The sequence below is a fragment of the Trachinotus anak genome, unplaced genomic scaffold (assembly GCF_046630095.1).
Source record: "Trachinotus anak isolate AG129_WGS33_773 ecotype Australia unplaced genomic scaffold, CSIRO_AGI_Tana_v1 ptg000008l, whole genome shotgun sequence".
NCBI lineage: Eukaryota > Metazoa > Chordata > Actinopteri > Carangiformes > Carangidae > Trachinotus > Trachinotus anak.
This window is the reverse complement of record NW_027273859.1, coordinates 14676566-14688734: the sequence shown is the minus strand read 5'-3', so window position 1 is coordinate 14688734 and position 12169 is coordinate 14676566. Positions and strand designations below refer to the sequence as shown.

General features: G+C 39.3%; 1 protein-coding gene across 1 annotated transcript; it reads left to right on the top strand.

The window, feature by feature from the left end:
- Window positions 1-581: 581 nt before the first annotated feature.
- On the top strand, window positions 582-8792 carry slc6a4b (solute carrier family 6 member 4b). Its single transcript, XM_071482885.1, has 13 exons — window positions 582-829; window positions 1873-2007; window positions 2237-2456; window positions 2605-2743; window positions 2858-2992; window positions 4058-4161; window positions 4768-4895; window positions 4983-5095; window positions 5504-5635; window positions 5882-5981; window positions 6127-6227; window positions 7062-7229; window positions 7325-8792. The coding sequence occupies exons 1-13, from the start codon at window positions 604-606 to the stop codon at window positions 7403-7405; spliced, it is 1782 nt and encodes a 593-aa protein (XP_071338986.1). The 5' UTR covers window positions 582-603; the 3' UTR covers window positions 7406-8792.
- Window positions 8793-12169: the final 3377 nt, after the last annotated feature.

Here is a 12169-nt window from a genome sequence, read left to right as displayed (position 1 = left end):
TGGGGGGGGGGGGGGGGGGGGGGGTGTCTGATCTGAACCAGCAGCTGCAGGTGTTACCTATGTACCCGTAACAGCTAAAGAGCAGACTGCAAAGTGTGAGAGGAATCCTTTAATTATATAGGCCTATTGCCAAGTGTAGCCCTATAATCTGTGTTAGCCTATATTATACAATAACCAATATAACAAGGCAATAATCAGAAAATTGATCATGCTAATATTCCATGTATTTATTTACATTTGGGGATGCTCATATTTCAACAAATGATTTGATTTGAAGTCCCAGCTGCTGCTTAACTCGCTGGTTTTGAAGTGAAAAATTCAATTAGTTAAAGCTGCTGCAAAACCTACAAAGGCACTATAAAGAGATCCATGTTATTGATCAGCTATAACACAATCGATTTAGCTTCAAATTGAACTTTTGAGTTCAAAGAGTGTTAAAAGCTGCAGTTATCAAAAACCAAACAACCTCTCTTGGTGTGTCTTCATTAACAGGTAGTGTCTGCTGCAGCTCCACCAACTCCTCCCACTCGGCCCTGTCATCGTTATAGGAGAAGCAGCCTCCTCTCTGTGGACCTGGTCCTCTGACTGACTTTTCACAGTCCGATGCCCCGACAGGACTCAGCGGTCATGGCCGGCAGTCTGACCCACCACGGCTCCCCGAACCCCGGCTACAGCTCCAACAACGCTGTCCCGGTGCCGGTCATCACGCAGACGGACTCCAGGGACAAATGGAGCAAAAAGATGGATTTTCTCTTGTCTGTCATTGGGTTTGCGGTGGATCTGGGAAATGTTTGGAGGTTTCCGTACATATGTTATCAAAACGGTGGTGGTAAGTGGTTTAGAGTTTTTAATCCAGGCCGTTCATCTTCATTTTATAAATCAGGATTGTGTAACCTCAACCTCACATATAGTAGATTTGGGGAGTTTTCAAAACGATCAAATCTCTGAATTTCTGGTGGAAATGGTTTTGAATGATTCAGGAAAACAGGCGGACGCATCCGGCAGCAGAAACTGTCCATGGTGCTGAAGTGCGCATCTGTACCCTTCAAAGTTCACTTAAAAGTTTATATACTTACCATGACATAACCTGTATCGATTTTTTGGTCACTTTTTATCAATGGTTTTTGCAATAGAGGAGCCTGACAAATTCCTATCAGAACGGACGATTTTATTGCGGAAATATGTATATTTACATTGAATATCTCTACTTAAAAAATATTTTTCTGGACTGATCGGTCATTATTGGGAGTCATCATGCGTTCTGTTGGGGGTAGGTTGTAGTTTACTCAGTACTTTTACATCAGCATCTAAGAGTCGTTACTTTGCAGCAGCCAATCGTGTTGTGAGGCAGGGCAATTCAAAGTGCTGCAGACAAAAAGACATTAAGACAAGATAAAAAAAAACAAAAGGACATTTAAAACACATTTAAACAGGATGGAAACATCATGACAAGAAAATAAAGATTATAAAACGGAATCAACAGAAGATTGTGTAGACTTCCTTATTTTGTATGGGAATAAACAGTACGTTTTTTTTTTTTTTTAAAAAAGCCTCAATGGTATGTTCTTCTCCATGGTTTATTAAAGTGAAGATTTATATTCTTGTAAATCCCCTCTTTGAAATGAAATATTATGTAAACCACAGTTTATACAGTAACTTACAGTAAAACATGTAAAAATGAATAATGAGAGTCTTGTTTTGTCATTTTCATTCAAATGTCTTATCTAAATTCAGAATCAAGGACCCTTTGGTCCTAATTCTTGAGTTTATGAGTGTCCTTAGTTTGTTATTGCATATGTGACAATACTAAGTCATGATGGCCATCATTAAAATATCCCTATGTAACATGTAACCTCGTGCATCTCTGTGCAGGTGCTTTCCTCATTCCCTACATTTTGATGGCCATCTTTGGTGGTGTGCCGCTCTTTTACATGGAGCTGGCACTGGGACAGTTCCACAGAACCGGTGCCATATCCATATGGAAACACATCTGTCCCATTTTCAAAGGTAAGGCTTCGCACTTCACCGCTCAACAGCTGATATTCAAATCCAGAAATCCAGTTCCCCTGGCAAAATCTGCGACTTACAATCACTCAGTGATAGGGTTATAACTGCTATCCCTATCTTGTCCAGAAGTAATCTGATCAGTGTAAATGTATCTTCAAAGTGAGCCAGTGAATCATTGTAGTGACATTTCAAAGGGGACTTCTTTTCACATCCGTCTGTTCTATTGCAGGTATAGGATATGCCATTTGTATCATCGCTCTGTATGTGTCCTTCTACTACAACACCATCATCGCCTGGGCCCTCTTCTACTTCTACTCCTCTTTCACCAGCATCTTGCCTTGGACAAACTGTGAAAATGTGTGGAATACCCCTGACTGCACCAACTATTTTGACACAAACAACGTCACCTGGACAAATTCTTCCAGGTCTCCAGCAGAGGAATTTTACACGTAAGTGCATGTAAGTGTGAGTAACAGAAACCACATATATAAATAGCTTTGCAGTAATACTCCACACAAATATTTCCAGCTGGTGATTTCGTACAGTAAATGTTTTGTCTGCTGAAGACTTGGTGATTTATGTGTTTTATCCGAACAGGAGGAATGTTCTTGAGATCCACAAGGCATCAGGGCTGAGAAACGTGGGGGGTGTTCGCTGGCAGTTGATGCTCTGCCTTTTTCTGATCTTCACTATAGTATATTTCAGCCTGTGGAAAGGAGTGAAGACCTCAGGGAAGGTAACAAATTGCAGTTGATTTACAACCATAATAATGGAGAAGATTATTGTGTATCGTCATTGATTTAATCATGACTATGAGCTCTTCCTGATTTACCTCTTTTTTCCACACCAGGTAGTGTGGGTCACCGCCACCTTACCCTACATTGTGCTTTTCATCCTCCTCATTCGAGGAGCCACTCTGCCAGGAGCCTGGAGAGGTGTGGTGTTTTACCTAAAACCACAGTGGGAGAAACTGCTGGAAACCAGTGTGAGTTGTGCACAGTTGGTTGGATAGAAAATGACCAAATTCATTAATTTCTAACAAGAAAAACATGATCATGACCCAAATGTCAGGTTCCTTGAGAATCTTATTTCATACTCCTGATTTAAATGATCCATATCATCATTTTTAAAAAGATTGTGTAGTAAAAGCATAGTTTTTTCTGAGAGGTTCTCTATCTGACATGTAAGATTGACATGTACCAATTGAAGAAAACGGAAAACAGAAAAAGGAAGAAGAGAGAGAAGGAATAATGTGATAATGATAATTAAAAAGCTTAAATGCATAAAAACATACTCACAGAGCACAGATTTATGGTTGATACATGATGAGAACCAAATAAGATGCTCTATTGACTTGCTGAAAGGAGGAACTAAGTTTCTCCACTGTCCCACCAGTGTTTAAGCATCCTGGTGAGTATAAACTTGCTACACTGGTGTAATGAAATAGCACCTTTGGATCGTTGAAGAGTCAGTAGTTTAATATATGCCTTCATTCATTTCTACCCATTTTTTTTAGATTTACAAAACATCCTCACCTTCCTCTTCAGCTCACTGTTGTTGTTTGCTAAACATGTGCGAGTGCTTTGGTTGCAAGGGAATATGGATGAGATGAAATGAGATGCATAAATAAGCCACAGAGCAGGATAATAAGATGCATAATTGGTTTAGATTTTCTGCCCATTAACAAAAGCCTCCCTTTCTGTCTCACTCACCAATATCCAATGCTGTCCCCTTCTTTTTAACGCCGAATGCATGCTGCTCTTCAGATCTTCCTGCGTACAGCTGTGCAGCAGCTAGATTTCTATACGGCTGACACAACACCTCTCTGCTTGGTAAATTATACTGAGGGTTCAGAGCACTGATGAGAGAAATAAGGAATATGATCATTTGATGGTGTTAAATCACAGAAAGGAGAGGTAGAAATTGGTTCCAGTATGTGTGGGAAGTGCTGTATTTTTGTGCTGTTACAAATCAATCCAATCAATCTAAGTTGCACATTTAGAGTCCCACATAATGTAATGACTTGTAATGATCTTTTTGTCTTTTCTAGGTGTGGGTGGATGCTGCTGCTCAGATATTCTTCTCTCTGGGGCCAGGGTTCGGGGTCCTCCTGGCTCTCTCCAGTTACAACCCTTTTACAAATAACTGCTATCGGTGAGAACCGTTTCTCAACCTCCATGGATCTATAACACTAAGTCATGGAAATTAATGTTTGTATCTTCGGTAGTGCTCAATAAGTAGAGGCTGGTGATGATGATTTCTCCTTTATTAGATTAGAAAAGTAAAACATTTCAACTGCAACATACCTGACAAACGATTGCAATGTTAAGTTGCAACAGTTCACAGTTACAGTTGTTTGCACCTGGAGAAGATACTGTGGATGTGCATGAGGGTTTTTCACATAGATGTTCACCTATTTATGTATTATAATAAAACCATTCTATAATGACTAATTCTGTGGAGCCTTCCTGGAGATAGACGCCTGATAATTACTCCCAGACCTCTGATATGTTTGGTCAGATAGTTTTATATCTCTAATGAACACACACCAAAGATCTTTCAGTTGAGTATCCCTCATTAGTATTGTTACAGGATGTCTGTGGTTGCTAGCCAGGACTATCTTCATGTCTCCAAAACATAACAAAGTTGAAGAGAGTATATAAAAGAACCAATTAAACAAAGGTCAAAGAAGGTCAGCAAAGCGCTGAGTGACTTTCAATGCAGACAGAAATACACTGGGTTTATTTCTTCCTTCAACAGTGACGCCATTGTGACCAGTTTGGTAAACTGTTTGACCAGCTTTGTGTCGGGTTTCGTCATCTTCACGGTGCTTGGCTACATGGCAGAGATGAGGAAGGTGGAGGTTGAGGATGTAGCCAGGGATAAAGGTCTGTGAGTGAAAAATCTAAAATCATGAAAAAGAAAAACTCAATTATAAAATCAAATACTCACCCTGACCTCTTCATGTTTTCCAGGTCCAAGCTTACTCTTCATCACGTACCCAGAGGCCATTGCAAACATGCCAGGCTCCATCTTTTTTGCAATCATCTTTTTCGTGATGATGATCACGCTGGGGCTAGATAGCACAGTACGAAAAGTCAAATGTGGATGCTTTGAGTACATGATGGCCACAGGGTCACTTTATGTATCACAGAAAATTATGCAATAGCATATTTTTTGTCATTTAATGCCTTTAATTTTGGTGCTTTAATCGTTAGTTTCATAAGTTACATATCAAATTATGTTGCATAGTATTAAAGTCTTTCATGACTTCATGTGACCTTTTATTTATCTACAGAGCAATTTTATTGTCATATCTCCAATGACTTCCAATGTGCAAATGTAGGCCTAGAAGCAACTGCTGCTTTTTACTGAACATAAAGTATCCAAATCCATTTAATGGCAGCTTTAAATATGTACATGCTGTGATATACATGCAGTACACTTCAACTTGTAATGATGTTCTCGTGGTAATAACTGTCTGTGTGTGTTTCAGTTTGGTGGACTGGAGGCGATCATCACTGCTGTGCTGGATGAATACCCAGACCATTTCTCTCACAGACGTGAACTTTTCGTTCTGTGCTTGGTAGTTGTCTGCTTTTTGGGCTCTCTAAGCACCCTTACAAATGTAAGTTGTTTTTTTTCCCACTATTTAAATTAGTTGACCAAAGAGAACAAAATTCGACCCCTCAGTAGTTTTAATGGTCATCTTCAAGCACATTTACCCAAAGGTTTTTAGGTAGTTCTGGATACAGTTTAGTAAGTTAAAAACTGAGATCTTCAGTCTGTTGCTCAAAGGGAGCAAAATGAGTGACTGAAAATTAATGACAGAAAATTGATGATGTTATTAGTCAGTGTAAAATGTTATTGACAGGGTGGTGCCTATGTGGTGAAGCTGCTGGAGGAATTTGGAGTTGGATGCTCCATCATTGCTGTGGGCTTCCTTGAGGCCATTGCAGTTTCCTGGTTCTATGGTAAACAAGAGATTATTATTGATTTGCTGGCATTCACTTTCTTTAATCCGTAAAGTAAACTGATTAGCTGTAGAATCAAACATATTGTTAGAATGTGAAAAAAATACTGTTAATGACTGTCTCATTTTATTTTTGCTGCTTTCAGGCATCAAAAGATTTAGCAGTGATGTTCAGGCCATGTTGGGCAAATCTCCAGGTTTATTCTGGAAGGTGTGCTGGGTCGCCATCAGTCCAGCATTTCTGGCGGTAAGAGATTAAATACTCTGACCTATATCTAAAGTAAATACACATCTGATATCTGAATGTCTGCAATTCTAACATTTTCATCAATTATACAAAAACCTTAAGATTTCTTTTTCAGTTTCACACACTGGGAATATTTACCTCTACCAAGGAAGTTCAGTTTTGTGTCTCTTTGTTTGTTGATTTGTTTATTTGTCAGCAGGATTATGCAAAAAGTACTGAACTGATTTGCATCAAACTTAGTGGAGGGATGGGGCATGGGCCATGGAAGAACCCAGTAAATTTTGGTGCAGATCTTGTAAAAAGGGGCAGATCCATCACTTTCCTTAACATTGCAAGATAGGGCACTTTTCGATATTTTCATCAGTATTTGGCCTTGGCAGAGGTATGCCCTCAACTGAATTCAATATTTTGTCCTTTTAGTCAGATAATAAGTGTTGTCATCTAGCGATAGCTCAGGGTAAGATCAAAAGACAACTGGACCAGTAGCCTTTGAAGGTTGTGGAGACCTAACAGATGACCCCCTATCTGTAGATTAAACCCTCTTCTACATGAAACTTTTTCCAAAGCATGTATATTGCAAAACACCTGGGCAAATGTCAATTTCCCTACTCTACATGCAGTCTAATATCCTTGGCTCTTATTTGCATCCATCTCTCTGGCTGTGTTCCTGTTGACATTTTGCATTATTACACTGTGACTTCCTTTATATATTTATTTTATAATGTATGGAAGTGTGACATATATATTACCCATCCCCCATTATTATTTCTGATGCAAGAATATAAAAGTTACATTTACACATATGGAAATGTTATGTATCCCCGCTCTTCATAGTATATCATCGTGAGCTCCCTGCTGAAAGCGCCGCCCCTCACACTGTTTGATTATAAGTACCCAGACTGGAGCATCACAGTGGGTTATATCATTGGCTTCTCATCCTTCATGTGGATCCCCATCTACATGGTCTACAAGCTGGTGTGGACCCCTGGATCTCTCAAACAGGTCAGTGGATGAAGAGAGGGAGGAAATAGTTTGCTTTCTTACACATTTTCTTTCAAAATGACCTCTTTCCTCCATGACTGTCTTGTTCTCCACAGAGGTTGGCAGTGTGTCTGAGACCAGAGAGAACCATACCAGACATCCACGCCGACAGCCTCAACATGGCGTCTGTGCCATAGAGAGGAATAACACATTTGTAGGTTGCCATTTGAACCACAGTTTTAAGTTACGTGTGACCAAGCCTGGACTTTATCTGACATCATGACTGTTCCCTGCTCATGATGTCGAACTTGTCAACTCTCACAGCACATGCACACAAAATGGTAAATGCTGCTAAATTTGTAATTCTATGAGGAACTGAGATAGCAATACCCATATCTCAGCTGTATGGTCTGTGAGATTCAGATTTACCTACAGTACATCACCAGGTTAGTTTATAGCTTTCACATGTTGCCATCTGTGGTTGTAGGAGTCAGTAATAAACTCAATGGTCTGTCTCTTCCCTTAATCAGCTGTATTTATATCATAAGAACACAATGCCAAGGAAAATAAAAACATGTATTTCTATATGTAACATCAGCACATCATCTCCATTGCATTGGGCTGTTTTCTCTTAAGTTCTATATTTTCTGTACATTGTAAAAGATTAATGAAATCAGCTCTGCATGCTCAGCTATAGCGACATTGTAAGTCCCAGTGTTGCACTTGTAGCAACAGTTTTTCATCACTAAACTAATCATTGGAGTAGTGTTTCACATGTAATTACATGTAATAAAAAAACTTTCTTCCGTGGGTTGTTTATCCATTCAGTCCCCAACACGTGGGCCATGCCTACTGAAGTTTTTCACGTCAAATTTGTCAGCACAAGGAGAGAGATTAAATGGGACCAAATCAGTTTGACAGCAAATTACAGCATTACAGTATTTCATATTTATACAGTAGATCTGTAATACAGTGCTTGTATAGGATTTCATGCTCGCTGCTGGATATATCTGCTAAAAATGTTCTGTTTTTTTCCCTTCAAGTGTTTGTAATGGAGGTGAGTGAGACACTCAGAAAAAGACCACATTAAAATAATAATCTTCCAATTGTAATTTGAGAGTCAATTATTTCACATAGAAAGTATGTGCTTTGATATATAAGAAGCTCTTCTAACGATGTACAACTGTTTGTGTGTTACTGTAGTTTTTTTAATTCAGTATGAATTTTTGGTCTTCATCTGATGGCTTCATTTACTGTAACTCCAGATAGACTGTTTTGCCTTAATTTGCCTGATTATTATACTGTATGTACAAAACTGTAAAAGTTGTATTGATATTTATTGATATTGTGCCTCTCCAGACAATGTTGTCTCTTTCTAATTGAAGACTGTTCAAATGTTCTTGCAGATATACAGTATAAAATGTCTTAGTCACATGTGTTAACTTATATAAAAAGTGCTTTATACTATGTTTATATTCAGAGAACAATGTGGTGTGCAAGGTGATGATTGTTGTGTGATTTCAGTCCTCTTCAACATGGTTTCTGTAGTAAGATTCGTATAAATTAATAACAGTATAAATTACATATTTCATCTTTCTGCTTCTTTTCATTCCTGGAGGTTAAGTGTGAGTGTAAACAAAAGCACAACACATACAGTATTTTAAGCAGCTGAATTCCACTGTCTGTATTAAAACAGACATTATTTTTTTCTGAATGTAAATACCCAGGAGAACACATACAAGATCTGTTCTTGTAAATCTCCATATGGTGATCATCATGTCTTTGTAAAGGCTGTTGCTGCTCACCTCCATTAGATTTTCTAATTAACAGGCTAATTTGCAATATCCAGAATGCATCAACATACAGGGTAATAGAGCAGCCTTTACCTTCAAATGCTCACAGCACCCTTCAGATCTTTACTTACTCAACTGTTTTCAATCCTGGTTAAGCCCCGACCAATTCAAGGATGGCAGGTATGAATGTATATAAGGGTAGAAGGTGGTTTGGAGCATATGATTCCTCACTGAGCTGCTGGTTTATAGACGTGCAGATCAAAGCCCTTTTGTGTCAGTAACTGCTATTGAAGTAGAGAACAGGCAAGCACAGGAAACACATAAAAGAGACACTGCTAAATAGATGGTGTCTCCTCTACCTTGCATGGACAGCCTGACAAAGTATATTGAGGGGGAAATGACTAAATATATATACTCTATATGTTATGACTCCATCTGGGGCACTGCATCCGTCAGTTCTGTCCAAATACAGTACAGCAGCTATACGTGAGTACAGAGGACATACGGGGGATGAGAAGAAGAATCACAGGTTCCATGTATGCAGGTATCATTCAGGGTTATGTCACACATCAGTGAGCAGGACTGATTTATGGAAATACTCGATCTTTATACACACATTGCATGGCTGGATTAACTAAAAACAGACTCACAAAAACACTTTTTATGTAATATGATTTTCCAGATTCAATATATTGAGATAGAGTATATAATCCAACCTCTTGTACAAACTGAGAAGATGACTCTCAAATTGACACCTATGGCCAACTGGGAGTCTGAGGCCTGACAGCTGTGCATGACCAGTGGAAGGAAATAAAATCTCCTGAGAGGACTCTCCACATAGAAAGGTGGAGGCTACAAATTCTTTGAAATTGGCACCGTTTCTCATCAGCCAATCAATTAGGACCCAAGAGGCTTAATACGCTTCAACAATAATAGTCAATAACCTCTGACTTCATCTCTTCCAAGACAGTCTTTTCACCTGACTTTTCTCAGTTACCTCAGGCTACACCTACTGGAGTGCTGTAGCTTTGATTTGAAGACACAGTGATTATCTTTACAGTCAAATAAAACTGTAATAAGACTTGGCGGTTTAATTATTAAACAGCTTCTGCTGACTGAATACTCCACTTACTGTTGTTTTCATAAACAACTTGGAGTCCTCTGTACTGTACTGCATGTAGATGAGACAACAAACAACCATTATTTGTGTGACACGATGTCATGACATAACAGATCAACAAGTGGTTACGTAACGTTTCCCTAAGTTTGCTGTCATAACAATGTTCATATCCATTGATAAATCAATGGGAACAGATAAAAAAAAAAAATGACAGTCACAGAATCATGCACATAATAAGTTTGTAACTAAAAAGAGTGCATTTTCCATTCAGTTCATAACATTCAAAAATCAGTTCAATTTAATTTAAATGCCTTCAGATACCCTATTTAAAAAAGGATCTCAGAGTTCATGCTACAATTAAATGTTTTCTTGTTATGATGAATTTATCCAGGAAGTGTCCAGTTTTAATTTCAGGCCACCGTGAGCGACATTTCCTAATGCTCATTAAGATTCTCTGGCATATAATTAACAGCTATAAGTGTTTGTAATGATGTGCGTTTAAGTTCTATAGAGGATGAAGGTAAAGGCCATATACATCAGTCATGCAGAGTGATTATATAAGGATATAACCCCGAGGATGGTGACCTTTATATCTATTCTTCATTGCTCTTTGGCATTTCAGAAATGGGAAATGTGATGGAGGCCTCACACTTGTTTGATGGTTACCAGGAAGAGGAGAGATTTTACACCCTTTGTATTTTACACAGTCAAACATCCAGGGAACACCTGAAGCTCTCAGTACCTTGATGTTGTCAACAGCCGCAGAAAGGCCAGTGCACGTATATAATAATCAGCCAGCTAGAGCTGAGACAATAGTCAATCGATAGAAAATGATTCAGCAATATGTGATAATCTGTTTATTTGTGTAAGTCAACCCCCTTTTTTTAAAAAAATTTTATAGAATAAATGGTTAAATCAGTCAGTCAAGAACATAATCGGCACAGTACTCTGGAATGAAAACAATTGCAGCTTCACAACCAGCAAATAAATGACTACACACTAACTGGCATGACCACCATAGGGCTGCAATTAATCATTATCTTTTTCCCCCAAAACTTTCCCTGAATTATTGATAAATTCTTTGCTCCATTAAAATTAGACTTTTTTGTTTTTAATTCCACAATTACAGTTTATAGAAAACTGCTAAATAGTTTGTTTAAATAAAATGGGTAAGAATAAATAAAAAAAAAAATGAATGAATTACAGGAAATCATTGACCTGTAAAAAAAAAAAAATGTTTCCAAAATGAATCCAATGTTTCTTCTTTTATTTTGTCTCGGCATCAATACCATAACCAAACGGCCTTAGGACCCAGATCCTACAGCGGAAGAAGAAATGCATCACTCTCATCATCACCATCCCCATCATCATCATCATCATCATCACCCTCCAGCCTCCACTATGATGCTGCATCTCATCCCACAGGCGCTAATAATGTGTTTTAGTGTGTTAGTTAGCGGACAAACAGAGGACTCCAAGCTGACCGAGAGAGCTTACGTGGTTTTACAGAAGCAGGATTTAGGTGAGACTTGATGTGAGGCTGTGGACACCGATGTGAGGCCTGTCAGCGCCGCCAGTGATGCTGCTGACACGGCTTCCTGTAAGGTGTTTACAGACTCACACTCCTTGTTCTAGGGTGGCGACTGCTTGCTAAAGAAACCCCAGTTTATCCATCATGTCTCATGTCTTTGTCCTCTCAGTCACACTAGGGAGCGTCCTCGCTGTGCTGCTGCTGATCATGATCATCATGGCTGTCTGTGTCTACAAGCCGCTGTCTCGTCGATGAAACCCTTCCCGAAACCTGGAGGAAATAAAGAGCCGCGGGGGGCAAATGTGCTGTGGTCCCGGTGACGCCTGCACCGAGCGCCGAGGAGCTCATGGGCCCCGGTATCAGCAGCACCTCCAGACGGGGCCGGGCTGCGGGGACAGCTCTGCCACCGATACCTGCCGAGAGGCCCCACTGAAACACCCAGACTGCACGAATGTACATCAGCTGGGGTTGGGTTTGTCATAAAACCAGGTCCTTTAAGATTTACTGTGTTTGACAG

Coding starts and splice junctions, on each gene's coding strand:
- slc6a4b (XM_071482885.1), top strand. CDS start 604: ATGCCCCGACAGGACTCAGCGGTCATGGCCGGCAGTCTGACCCACCAC. Junction 2,744..2,857: donor GAGTGAAGACCTCAGGGAAG/GTAACAAATTGC, acceptor TTTCCACACCAG/GTAGTGTGGGTCACCGCCAC. Junction 5,636..5,881: donor CTCTAAGCACCCTTACAAAT/GTAAGTTGTTTT, acceptor TGTTATTGACAG/GGTGGTGCCTATGTGGTGAA.